The sequence below is a fragment of the Acomys minous genome, assembly GCF_964271855.1.
Source record: "Acomys minous genome assembly, chromosome: 19".
Taxonomy (NCBI): Eukaryota; Metazoa; Chordata; class Mammalia; order Rodentia; family Muridae; genus Acomys; species Acomys minous.
In genome coordinates, this window is record NC_140499.1 from 66,406,808 (window position 1) to 66,420,368 (window position 13,561).

Consider the following 13,561-nt stretch of genomic DNA (forward strand, 5'->3'; position numbering starts at 1 on the left):
ACTCAGACCCCCCTCATACACACCATAGTGAGAAGCCAGCCTAGGTAGTGTGGACTCAGACCCCCCCATAAGCACCATAGTGAGAAGCCAGCCTAGGTAGTGTGGACTCAGAACCCCCCCCCCCCCATAAGCACCATAGTGAGAAGCCAGCCTAGGTAGTGTGGACTCAGAACCCCCCCCCCCATAAGCACCATAGTGAGAAGGCAGCCTAGGTAGTGTGGACTCAGACCCCCCCCCACCATACACACCATAGTGAGAAGGCAGCTTAGGTAGTGTGGACTCAGACCCCCCCCCCCACCATACACACCATAGTGAGAAGGCAGCCTAGGTAGTGTGGACTCAGACCCCCCCCATAAGCACCATAGTGAGTAGCCAGCCTAGGTAGTACGGACTCAGACCCCCCCTACCCCCCATAGTGAGAAAGAAGCCAGTGATCGGTTGGGAGATCTTAATCCCACAAACCCTCCTCAGGGCTGGGGTAAATTTCACTTCTCTGTGGCATGGACAGGTGGCATTGGCCCCTGTGTCCCTGGAACTCAAGTTGCACAGCTGAAATTTCACCCTCAGAATGAGAAAATGGACGTCTGAGGAAACCTCGTCCCCAGCCCGTTCTAACCCAGACACACGTGTGCATCCGTGTCCACTCCCTGCTGGGCCTGGGAGCAGGCGGCCTGTATTACACTCTGTACACGTAGGAGCTCCTTACTGGGGCCTTAAGGCTCACCTCCTCCTCCTGACTAGGGAGTTGACGGAAGTAGGTAGGAAAAGGCGATAGTGGGTCAGGCATCAGCAAAAGCAATGGATTTTTTTTTTTTTTTTTTGGATTGAGGTAAATTAAAAAAACGCTTTTATCCTGCAACATGTAAAGAGTCTGTGCCCCCAAAATTCCAGATTCGTCGCCCCCCGTCCTTCACATGAGGCTCTTCCGGTATTGACTGTGCTGGGAGGTCTGTCTGAGGTGGGAGTCCGGGGTGTGCAGGTCCATCTGTCTGTACAGGTCTCTCAGCTCCCTGACTTCCTGCAGCACCCTCTTCGCCTGGCTCCAGTTGGACGAAGCCTCTCCCAGCAGCCTCTCGGTCTCCAGCAGTAGCTGCTCCGACTCGGAGTCGGGCGGAGACTGTGGGGGGTCCTTGGCCTTCCGCTTGCCGTCCCCCAGTCCCTGAACCTCCGCCAGCAGCTCCTGAGTCTTCTCCAGTTTCCTCGCTACCAGGTCCTGGATCCGGGACAGCTGCCCCGGCGGGGCGGGGGCTGGGGCTTCCTCGGCTCGGAGGTGGAGCGGGCGGGCGGGGGCAGTGTCCCTCTGGGATAGGATCTCCTCCAGGGAGGCACAGCGGCTCTTCTCTGGAGCGGGCAGCTTCTTCGGTGCTTGGGGGGTGTAGGTGGCTCCCTTCTCTGGTTTTCCCCAAGGCCGAGAAAGGCTGCCCGCTCGGTGTGCGGAGGGCTGGATGCGGTCTGAGTCTGCTCTCCGACGACTGCCGGCCAGCTGCGCCACGGACTTGTCCAGATCGACCCGAAAGCTCTCGGCCCAGGAGGCTGGCTCCTCCGGGGAAGGGTCTTCTATCAGGTCTAATGTCAGCATCCCGTCTGAGGTAGAGGTCGAAGCCTGGTCGGGAAAAAATGTGAAAGGGGCGGTGAATGCGGAGTGCAAGCTCTTCTCGGCTTGCCCTCCCTGAAGGAGACCCTTCCAGCCCAACCCCTCCCCTTTGCAGTTTCCGGCCCCTCGGATGAGGATTTGAGCTTCTTTCTTTTGTTTTTCTGTAACTTGCCCTCTCCTACGTGTTGTCTGTGCTATCTGCCCTGCTACCAGCTTCCCCAGGAGAGTCTACCCCTGTGTTGAGGACCCTTTAAGCATCACATGGGATGGCCCACGTGTCACAGGGAGATACAGACAGAGGGTGCTCTACCCTGTCCTCTCAGCCACAGCCTAGCCAGCTCTGATATTTGACCTCTGAATCTATGCCTTGTAATAAAACTTGTCTTCTTTCTTTTGATTTTTCAAGACAGTGTTTCTTTGTGTAGCCTTGGCTGTCCTGGACTCGCTTGGTAGACCGGGCTGGCCTCGAACTCACAGCGATCCACCTGCCTCTGCCTTCCGAGTGCTGGGATTAAAGACGAGTGCCGCTACGCCTGGTGGCTTATTTCTTAAGTGCTATACTTTAGCAGAAGTGGTAAAGGGAATTCGGTACTTTCCATGCTGCTGCGCATGTGCTGTGCTGACTCCTTCGCACAGAAACCCTTTCCCGTAGGAGCCATCACTGCCCGGCTTTCCAGGCAGCTACAGAGACCATGGTCCCACTTTAGGGTCTGCTCTGCTGACTCCAGGGCCTGTGCTGCTCCTCCTGTGTGGGCAGCCTCTCTCCCCCTAGACTTGGAGCGAGGATGAAGGGGAGAAACCTGGCCTTCACTCAGTAGAGGGTTTGTTGTGGGGGCATGTAGCACCTACCATCACCCGTCAGGGCGGCTGGCCACCACACTGCACGCAACACTTCTATCGTTCACCTTCCTAGGGTGTTTCTCATTTCCTCAGAAGTTACTGAGAACAGAGATGTCTGGTGGCAGGGTGCTAAGTAAGCCATTTTGATTTGGAGGAACTAGGCAGGGACGTGGGGTGGAGAGGCCTCCTGAGCCTTTGACCGTGGCTATCAGGACTCCCACCGGTGCCCCTGCTTGTAGGTGGTTCAGATGGACCGACCCGCGCACAGAACTGGCCCCCAGGCAGTGTTTGCCTTCTTGCGGGTTTTAACGTACCACAGCCATGAGGTGTCCCCGAGTTGGGGGGCGGCGGGAGTGTTGGATTTTCGCTCTGTCTCGAGTAGGGTGGGCAAGATAGCTGTCCTCCTCAACAGTGACCTGAAGAGATGTGCTTTAGGGCGCTATCCCAACCGGGTGGCCCCTAATGTGACTGGGAAACAGGCACATCCCACCAACCCCTCCTGAGCGGGGGCCCCCAGGCACAAGGATTTACGGACCCAGTTGAACCAAGGCTGCCTCAAGCACCATGAAGTTGGGGGGACGAGTCAGCGGAGAAAAGAGTTAAAAGAGGAGAGAGAGAGAGAGAGAGAGAGAGAGAGAGAGAGAGAGAGAGAGAGAGTGAAATGGACGACAGGGCCTTTAAAGAAGCTGAGAAAGTAGAGCTGGGGCAGCTAACGGGGCCCCTCCTCTAGTGAGTCACAGCTTGCCTTCCACCCTAGCACCCCCTTCCCCGGAAACAGGTCCCTGACCTCATCTAAGATCCGGTTCTTAGCTCTGGTGATGGCAGAGCTCAGGGCGTTGATCCATGACTCCTTTTCCTCAGGGCTCACAGCCAGGAAGATGAGGTTGGGCGCCTGTGGGGGAGGCACTCTTGTTTTAGCTGAAGTTGTACAAGTAAAGTAGACCTGCCCTCCACCCCCACCCCCAAAAAAAAAGAGAAAGAAAAAGGAATGGTAGTCTCTTTCCCCCACAGCCAGCTCTGCAAAGAGAGAGACTCTTTGGGGCTCATCAACGGCTCAAAGAACCCCCCATCCGCTCCTGCGGAACGCACCCCGCTGTGTTAGATGGAGGAAAAGCTGAGAGTGACACTGGATTTGGAGATGATACTGGGGACAATTAGGGGACGTGTGACAAGGCTTCTGTGTCTGAAGACACAGAATGTGACAAGCGTGGCTTCCCTGGGAACTTCAACCATGCATCAGGGCACAAGGATCAATAAATTCTTCCAAGAGAAAATATGTGTACACACGGTAGGGGTGTGTTTGCATGTGTGCGTGTGCGCATATGTGCGTGTGCGCATGCGCGTGTGCATGTACGTGTGTGTGTAAGTGTGTAAAGGGGGGGGAGAAAAAGATTCCTTTATGGCTGACGGAATATTCTCCAGTTAACTAATGAGTGCCAAAGGGAGGATAATTCTGAGTCCTACAGCCAAGACTGCCTAGCCCTTCGGTGGCCAGGGCAGCGCACCTACCGTGGAGCCCGGCTGCTTGCATCGGGCCAGGGTGAACTTGCTGTGGTTTTTTTTGCTCCTGCTCTTGGATTTCCGGAGCTCTTCACACTTCTCATAGTCACTCAGGTCAAACACCTCCTGACTGTTTTTCTCATCTTTTACCTAGGGGTGGTTTGGGGTGTGAGAAGGGTAAAATTATTCCGCTTCTCCTCCTGAGGAAAGGGCAGTGTGACCGAGCAGGGAGCCATCCCACCCACAGGGCGTAACTAGGAGTGGGACTGAGACCCAGCTCCTGTGTGGGGATGTCCGGCCCCCTCCCCACAAGCTACCATCCCATGACCCTCATGGTGTCTCTGAAGGACATAGCTTGCAAGTCCTTAAAGGGACACGGTGAACAGGCTGCTCTGGCCATTCCAACTAAGAAAGACTAATAACAGCCATGGGAAGGTGAGGAAGGCAGTCAACATCTGGCAGGAAAAAGGGACTTGCCTCAGGCCTCAGGCAATATTGTGGATCATCAGAGTGTTCTTTCCCACCTGGTCTCTCTTCTAATGCAGAGCCTTATAAATTTTCCCTGATCAGCAGGCTGTGCCCCTCTCTTCTACTTGGTTGGGAATAGGCCAGGAATGAGTCGGTCACGTGTCCCGGGAAAAGGTTGAAACTAAGCAAATGTGGATACGTAGTCCCATGTTTCCCTTGGCAGGTGTCTACAAGCTTGTAGTTGGTCTATTCTTTTTGGTTTGCTCATCACACGTGCTGGGGTGGGGTGGGGGTTGGAGGGGGTGCGGGGGAGGCACATTTACCAATCTCCATTTGTCTGGCAAGGTTTGTTTCTCCTCTTTCTAGGGCTCCCTGACTTTTTTGGCTGGAAAGTGACCTTAAGAGGCCTTAAACATCATGGTGGACATGGGACAAGGTGCCACAGGGAACATTCCAGAAGAGTTCACAGTAACTGTGGGATGTGGGATGATATGTCAACCTCCTCTCCAGAGAGGCTATCAGCAGAGGCCAGAAAGCTTGGAGAGGAAAGAGCTGGGTGTGTGCAGCCAGGGGAAGAGCTTACTTGTTCTGTTTTCCCAGGGGAAGGGAAGGGAAGGGAAGAGAAGGGAAGAGGAGGGGAGGGAAGGGGAGGGAAGGGGAGGGAAGGGGAGGGGACTCTCCTGGCTGGGACATGGCTGATAAGGCATTCTGGGAACAGGAGGCATTGACAGAGGTTAGGAGCGGCACCGGAGGAGACTGGGTGAGACAGGCAGCAGAATACGTAGATGCCAGTGCCCAGAAAAGACAGACACCCTGGCACCTTGTTCTCTGTTGTAGTCTGTCTTTTCCCTCACACTCAAGTCCTGAAGTCTTATTTATGACTCCATCTTCCAAATTAACCCTTCCTTCTCACGGTCCACAAGCACAGTTGGCACTGCTTTCACACTGACTTCCTCTACGATGGAGGCACCCTAATGTGTGGGTCTGTTCCTCCATCTGGGCCTCGGTCAGAAGACACCCCGGCCCTCTTTAAGAAAGAGTGCCCTTGGGGGTTAAGGAATGACCCACAACAGGGCCTCACAGGGCCGCTGGGCAGAAAGGCTTCTCTGGGTGGAGGGAGCTGTGGAGGCCGTGCTCTCCCAAGGAAGGGGGACTGAGGGGGGAGCATCAGAAACGCTTTTTTTTTCTTTTTTGTATCTTCAATCTACTGGTTTTCTGCTACTTTTGTTTACAGGCAGAATAAATGGTGTCCTGTGGCAGCTTCCCTTTTAGCCCAGGCTCGCTGGACCATGGCATTGGCTCTGGACAAGGGTCAGAGTCAGGTGCGGTTCCCTGTTTTCCAATGCCCTTCCCAGCAGGGGGCATCTGGCCCCAGGTCTAGTCAGATGCTCCTGACTCAGAGGACAGCAGACACTGTAGGCTGAGGTCATTCTGTCCTGGCTCTTCTCTGCATCCCTCCCTTCACACACAGGGTTATTAACAAACTAACCATGCTTTTTTTTTTTTTTTTGGCCCCAAGTTTTGTCTTTTGGACAAAGAAAAGGAAAGAAGAAAGGCCATGTTTTGTTTCCTTTAGCCTTTCACTGTCCTCTGGTTTCCCGTCTGGCTTGTAGGAAGCCCTGACTTGATGCTCATTGCATTTCCTGTCATTATGAAGTTCAGGGAAGGCAGGAGATACACAGTGACACTTAATGCTGGCTTTTTTAGAATAAACAAAACAAAAGAAGAAAGCAAGAAAATTGAGGGAAGAGCTCTCTCTGTAGGGCTAGATAGATAGCCTTGACCCTCAAAAGGAAACTCTGGGCCCTGTCTTCCCTCAGCTGGCTCTCAAGCCTCTCCAAACCCTTGTCTAGGCCCCGGTCTGGAGAGCCCTCTGGGGCTCAGGGCTAGTTAGCACTCTCCACTTGCCTCAGTAGACAGTTTTCGGACGAGTGCAAGTGTTGTCTGCTTCAACACCATAAAAGGACTTTTCACCCCAGTACAAAGGCAGAGTTGTAAGTGTCTAGCGCCGAAAGCAGAACAGGGTTAGAGCTCGGGGAGGGGTTCCCGGTTGGTTGGTTCTGGGTGAGGGCACACAGGCCAGGGAGGAAGGGCCAGTCTAAAAGGGGCACAAGCCGTCTAGCATGCTCTGGGGACAGCCACAGGGAAGCAAGCTCCGTTTTTTTTTTTTCCAGCGTTCTCTCTATTGATTCAAGATTTAGGGCTTTACAAAAGGGGAAAGGGATGGGGGTGGGGTGGGTGGTGGGTGGGGGTGTCTGCGATTCCATGACCGGGCTCTAGATTCTGACCCAACGTGGTCAACTACAGAGCCAAAGCCACGCAGACACTCACAGATGCTCACAGTCCTAATTCAATCCCCCCTCTCTACAAATAAAGGTGAGAATACGAGTGTCTTTATTTTTTTTCCTTCTCTCTCTTTTTTTCTCTTTAAGTGGAGTAGAAGGTGAGGACCGGCCTGGCTCAGGACGCTGGCTTCTACAAAAATCTAGCATTCACGCTACTCTACCTCAGGCCCTAGAGACTCACTCCAGGGTGTGTTTTCTATGATGTGGGTTACTGTGCTACCCAGGGGACCTACAACTGCCCCTGCTACAGACAGGGACAGAAAGGGTGGTGGGCTGGCGTGGGGAAAGGCAGGAAGGGCGAGAGACAAGATGACCAGTGTGTCTCAACAGCAAATTAAAAAATAAAAATAAAAAATCTCGTATTTCAGGGGGCCAGGATAGGGCAAGAGGCGGCGGACATTCAGAACTTCTGAGAAAGGTGTCCGCAAAGGCACATTAAATAAGTAAACTCCTAATTCCCACTCGGTTCTCTCACTCGGGGGTGACTTTTCTCCGCAGACACAGGACTTTTGCGACCCCTGAACTTGCAGGGAGGGAGGGCGGGGCAAGCCGGAGAACAAGCCGCCGTGGGGACTGGGGGGTCGGGACGGCTCGGGCAAGGGCGCCTACCTCCTTCTCGGAGACGTAGAGCTGGTCGCCTTTCAGCACCACATAGCGGTTTTTCCAAATCTCCCTGAAAATCCCTTTCCCGCAGAATTTCCGGACCCAGCCGACCTTCTCGGGCGCAGCAGAATGATGGTTTCCATCTGGAGGCCCCTGTCCGGGCCGAGACAGGGCAAGGAGCGGCGGTTCAGGCGGGTCCCCGCGCCCTCCCCGCCCCCCAAAGCCCGGCCCCGGCCCCATTGTCCGCGCGCGGCGGCGCACTCACCCGCTTGCCGGAGCCGCTCTTCTTCATGGCCGGATCGGGCGGCCGCGCCCGCTGCTCGCTCGGCGGCTCGCGCTACCCGCAGGCCGGGCCCCCGCTGCCCCCGCTGCCCCCGCTGCCCATGCCCGCCCCCGCCGCACGGGCCCCCGGCCGTCGCCGCCGCCGCCGCTGACGTCGCGGGCTCCGAATGAAGGGCGGACCGCGCCGCCGCCGCCGCCGTGCGCTCCCCGCCCCCCGCCTTTGTTTCCGACCCGGCGCCCGGCGGAGGCGCGAGCGGATAACCGGGAGGCGCGGCGGCGGCGGCGGCGGCGGCGTGCGGGGGGCGGGGGGCGGGCGGGCCCGAGGCGTGGCGAGCGGAGCGGAGGCGCCGTGGGAGAGCGGCCGGCTCGGCCCCCGCAGTCTCCCGCTAGCGGAGCTCCGGGGAGTCTCCGGTCTCGGCCCACGCCGGGGCGCCCCGCGAGGCCTGCGGGAAACACGCGTGCGGCGGCGGGCAGGCCAGACCCCGGGAGGATGCCCCGACCGGGAGCCCCGAGTTTCTGATGAGGCTGGGCGGGAGCTCAAGTTTGAGCAGCGCTTTGCTCACCACCGCTCCGAGGTCTCCGCTCTCCCACCTGGTGAAAGGAGGGAGGTGAGAGCCCTGTGAGGACCAAGTTTTGTCTTCTGGTCCAGTTACCACCACACGATAAGTCAAATAAACCCACTCCCTGGTGTAGGGTGGACACAGCCACCACGAAATGAGTTAACATCCCTGGCACAGAGCAGGAGAAATAATCTTTTCCCAGAGCCGTCCAAGATGAAGTGTTGGTAAGTTAGTGGTTTGAGGCGTGGAGGATGTTTTTTTGTTTTTTTGTTTGTTTTTTTTTTGGGGGGGGGTCTGTTAAGAAAGACGCCCGCTTCTCAGACCCACCTTCCAATTCTGTAATCTCACTGGCCACGCTCATTGATTGATTTCTTTTCATGGTGGATACAGTACTTTATCCTTTAAAAACACACTTATTCTGGCACTTAAAACTGTCCAGTGCCATTTTGTAAGGCATATAAGAAAGAGAATATTATCCCTCGGGAAATGATCTGTCGGGCACAGCGAACCGAGAGACACGCTGCCGTTACAGGAGTTAGAATGTAGGTTTTCTGACCCTCGTCACAAACGACACACTTCCCAGACTATCCGCACGCTGTCTCACCATCGCAGTTTGGTACTGTCCTGTTTAAAAGGCGATGAAAAGAGTGAGAAAACGCAGGCTATGTGGGGAAGCAAATGTACCAGCCTGGGGACCCAGCTGAGGAAATCGGCCCGCAAGAGCCTTTGGGAACTTGTTGTCCGGGCAGGTAAGAATGGTTTAGGTTGAGGTTTTTTAAGTTTTTGTTTTTCTTTTCTTTTCTTTCTTTCTTTCTTTTTTTTTCCCGAGACAGGGTTTCTCTGTGTAGCCTTGGCTGTCCTAGACTCACTTTGTAGACCAGGCTGGCCTTGAACTCACAGAGATCCGCCTGCCTCTGACTTTCTTTTCTTAAGACAAGGTCTTACATAGCCGAGGCTGCTTTCAGACTCACTACATAGCCTGGGCTGGTCTTAACCTGCCAATCCTCCTGTCTCCACCTGATTTACCTAGTTTAAATAGGGGCTTGGGGGTGTGTGTGGCTCAGCCGTTTGCCTCCCTGTATTACCAGCGCTCCAAGGAGGAAACAGAAGAGTAGATTCTGGCTCAGCGGGCAGAAGGAATTTATGACTTTGCCTGTTTCCCTCCTCTCAGGAGCTTTCTTTTAGTCAACAGATACTCGAGTCTCTCCGGTGTGCAAGACAGGGCTTTCTGCATAGCATCAGACGGAGCTGGTGCTTCGCAAAACATCAGGCCGGGGAGTGGTGGTGGTGGGGCGGGCGGCGGGGTGGACTCGTAAAAAATAACCAAAGTCATTTTCAGACTCCAGAGCAGATGCATGTGGGCTGCAGGACCTTCTCTGCCTGTCTGCGTCTTAAGACATTACATAAATCTCTGGCTGGTCCCCATCCCTCCCGGCTCCCGCCTTCCCAGCAGTCCCGACTCTGAGGAACTGCTGTCCTGGCCTTCTCTCTGCCTTCGCTTCATTGGACCTTCCTGTATGCCAGCTGTTTGCTCTAACGCTGGCTTCTCTCCCGGGGTGACCCTCATGGCACCTGAATCTGGATCTAAGTGGATTGTTTCTAGAGACCAGGGCTTACGTGAGACAGTGGAAGAAGCACTTCTGGTTTTCTTTACATGCTGTTATAACACTCAGTGAGCTACACACACACCACACACACACACACACACACACACACACACACACACACACGCACACACACCACACACACACACACACGCATGCACACACCACATACGCATGCACACACCACACACACACACACACACACACACACGCACACACCACACACACACACACACACACGCACACACGCACACACCACACACACACATACACACATGCACACACCACATACACACGCACACACCACACACACACACACACACACACACACACGCACACACCACACACACACACACACACGCACACACGCACACACCACACACACACATACACACATGCACACACCACATACACACGCACACACCACACACACACACACACACACACACACACACACACGCACAAAAATAACTTGAGCCAGTTTCTCTGGGGAGAGAAGATCCTGTGAGGACTCCTGTGGCTTAGTGTGCCCACGTGTAAGGCAGCACTGCCACAGCTACTCCACAGCCGGACCTTTATAAGTGCTCCACTGGGGGGTGGGGGGAGCAGAAACTCTCAGAGGTCACATCTTGTGAATTGCTGCTTGTAAGTTTACTGGGCAGAAATATCTGAGTTGACATTTAAAAACAAATATCCTTGATTTCAAAATCCTATTTTTTAAAAACAGGATTGGCATTTTTGACCAGGGCATTTTAACCTATGGGGCAGACAGTTATTAAAAGCATATCTCCTTAATTAGAAGGTTTTTTTTTTTTTTTTGGCCAGCTTGGTGGTGCATGCCTTTAATCCCAGCACTCGGGAGGGGGAGGCAGGCGGATCGCTGAGAGTTCGAGGCCAGCCTGGTCTACAAAGTGAGTCCAGGATAGTCAAGATTACACAGAGAAACCCTGTCTTGAAAAAACAAAAACAAAAAAACCCAAAGGGGGGGGGCATTTCTAATAAGGACCCGTAATAACAGGCTCTCTCCGCGTTTTGCTCTGTCATTTTATTTACTCCTTACCACCACACAAGGAAGGCACTAACTAGTTTCCCTTTATGGATGAGGAATATGAGCCAGATCAATATTTCCAATATTAGTCACATAAATATGACATACATTTGAATAATGCTAGAGGATACTTACCAATATGTAGGTTGAGGAGCCAGAGGGACAGCTCAGCAGTTAAGCACGTGGGCTGCTCTTACAGTTCCCAGCACCCACATGGACAGGCTGTAACTACACCCACACATGTGCGTGCTTGTGCACACAAAAACACACACACAACCTTAAAACATTAAAAACGCTCTAAGGGGAAACAGGGGAACTGTGCTGCGGGGCCTTCGCTCCAGTGATTGAGGGCACCTTCATTTCCTGCCATCGTTGCCATCGTCACTTTTTACTGCTTTCAGGAGAGGAGAAACCCAAGGCCAGGGTTTTCATTTGCTCTGGTCTAATTAAACACGCCCTGGGTACAGGCTGTGCCTTCACTGTTCGGTATAAACACCATCGCAAGTCTCACTTTATGGATTCCTATGAACGAGCCTCAGCGAAATCAAACAAAATCACTCATGTCTCTGCAGAATGAATTCTTACCGCAGCCAGACATGGCTTCTCCATGGGACAGCAAATGGCTCCCCAAGGACCGAGGTGAAGGCAGACAAGGGGGCTGTGTCCGCTGAGGCTGGTCCTAGGACCCTGACCGGGGTAGCGAGGAACGAGGAAAGAATAGACACACGGGTACAGAAAAGCTGGGCAGCTGGACTGTGTACACTCTGATGGACCTGCAGCCGTGGCCACCGCAACTAGGAGCCTCAGTGCATTTCCGTACAGTCCAGGGGAGATGTTAGCTGCAGGCAGTGGGTGGTGTCTATAGGGGAGCAGTCTTGGGCTGGTGTCAGTGGGTGGTGTCTATAGGGGAGCAGTCTTGGGCTGGTGTCAGTGGGTGGTGTCTATAGGGGAGCAGTCTCGGGCTGGTGTCAGTGGGTGGTGTCTATAGGGGAGCAGTCTTGGGCTACAATCATCCTGGAGGAGGAAGCTGAGTTGCTAGTTTCTGTGGAGAGGAAAGGCTTTGCCAACTCTCCAAAGGTCTGCTTCCAAGTCCTTAACATGGCTCATGTCGCTCAGACATCAAGAGAAGACAGCACCCAATGATGGCACCATGTATGACACGGGCCTTTCTGAACCCCTCTTATCTCTGACAACCGTTTCTCATGATCAATCGCAACAAGGCCGGAATACACAAAGATGTCAAATACACAAAGAACACCTTTATTTGATACAGAATCACAGGTGGGCTGGGCTTATCACGGGCAGTGGGGTGTCTGTACCAGCAGTTCAGGAATCAGGGTTAAACAAACACAAGAGCCGCCCTGAGGCAGGGGAAGAGGGAGGCCAGGCCACTCCTGCGGCTCTCCATCGCTGTCTCACCTTCTGCTTGCTGGCCTGGAGGTGGGCTGTGAGCTCTCCCTGCGCTTGTGCAGCCCAGAGGCCAGGACTTCCTCGAGGAAACTGACAAGGAAATTCCAGGTTAATGGGCAGAAAAGCAAAAGTCTCACTAAAACAGAGCCCCACCCTCACGGCGCTGACCTGGGTAAGAAACACGGATAAAGCTGGAGGCAGTGTGCTGATGCTGTGTTCTGTGCGCTGATGCTGTGTGGTGATGCTGTGTGCTGATAGTATGTTCTGTGTGCTGTGTACTGTGTGCTGAGTGCTGATGCTGTGTGCTGTGTGCCATGTTCTGGACTCAGGCCAGGAGGAGGACAACATCTTTATGCACATTATTGTGTTTTCTTAAAAATTTTTTCCTTTTTTCTTTTATTTCTCTTTCTTCTTCCTTTTTTTTTTTTTGGGACATGACTTTGTGACACAGCTCTTGCTGCCTGGAGCTCACTGTGTGGCCTTTTCTCTCGGCCTTGTAAATGTAGGTGCCATCCTGTGTTATGCCACGAGCCACAGTGTTTGTGTGAACGGCAGAGGACACCTTGGAAGGGATCAGCTCAGGTCATCAAACATGGCAGCAAGTGTCCCTACCCACTGACACTTTAAAAAGAAATTACAGGACCCCAGATCTTTTAAGGGCAGGTTTTGTGTATTGTCTTAGGCCAGTGGTTCTCAGCCTTCCTGACGCTATGGCCCTTTAATACAGTTGTCCACGCTGTGGTGACCCCCAGCCAGAAAAGTATTTTGTTGCTACTTCATAACTGCAATTTTGCTACTGTTATGAATCATAATGCAAGCATATGATACACAGGATATCTGCTGTGCCCATGACCTACAGGTGGAGAACCTCTGCCTTAGGACCATGTTACATTATACATTATATTTTTTCCTAAAACAGATTTGATCCTATGGGATGCTCTTTCCTCTCTAAAATCTTTCTCAAAAGCCTTTGCATGTGTCACGGCGTGCATGCAGAGGCCTCAGGTGTCGATGCGTGTGATGCATGTCACGGTGTGCATGCAGAGGCCTCAGGTGTCGATGCATGTGTGTGATGTGTGTCACAGCATGTAGAGGCCTCACCTGGGTTCTGCCTCTCACTGACACAGGGCCCGCTCATGCCAGAATAAAGTTTTACTCAGCTGCTTCTCCAGGGCTTGGCAAAGCCACACAAAGCACACAAGCTGGATAGAGGAGTTACAGTGGCTCCCACGGGTGAGGGACGCTTCTCTCTGACATCAGCGTTATTTTGATGGCATTTGTAAGCACAGCTCCACGGGCTTGAAGCA

At 53.6% G+C, this 13,561-nt stretch overlaps 2 protein-coding genes across 3 annotated transcripts in view; both read right to left on the reverse strand.

Annotated features, from left to right (window-relative positions):
• Positions 1-786: 786 nt before the first annotated feature.
• Positions 787-7,780, reverse strand: PLEKHO1 (pleckstrin homology domain containing O1). Of its 2 annotated transcripts, XM_084769603.1 has the most exons (6): positions 7,616-7,780; positions 7,357-7,503; positions 3,944-4,084; positions 3,222-3,326; positions 2,749-2,850; positions 787-1,603 (listed from the first exon to the last, which is right to left on the reverse strand). In XM_084769603.1, the coding sequence occupies exons 1-6, from the start codon at positions 7,640-7,642 to the stop codon at positions 911-913; spliced, it is 1,215 nt and encodes a 404-aa protein (XP_084625729.1). In that variant the 5' UTR covers positions 7,643-7,780; the 3' UTR covers positions 787-910. The 2 variants fall into 2 exon arrangements, with proteins under 2 accessions (XP_084625729.1, XP_084625730.1); XM_084769604.1 differs by lacking the exon at positions 2,749-2,850.
• Positions 7,781-12,083: 4,303 nt separating this feature from the next.
• VPS45 (vacuolar protein sorting 45 homolog) overlaps positions 12,084-13,561 on the reverse strand; it is a 61,753-nt gene continuing 60,275 nt past the window's right edge. The window contains exon 15 of the mRNA XM_084769596.1: positions 12,084-12,344. Within this exon, the coding sequence (XP_084625722.1) occupies positions 12,260-12,344 (85 nt within the window). The 3' untranslated portion in view covers positions 12,084-12,259. The remainder of the gene's footprint in view (positions 12,345-13,561) is intronic.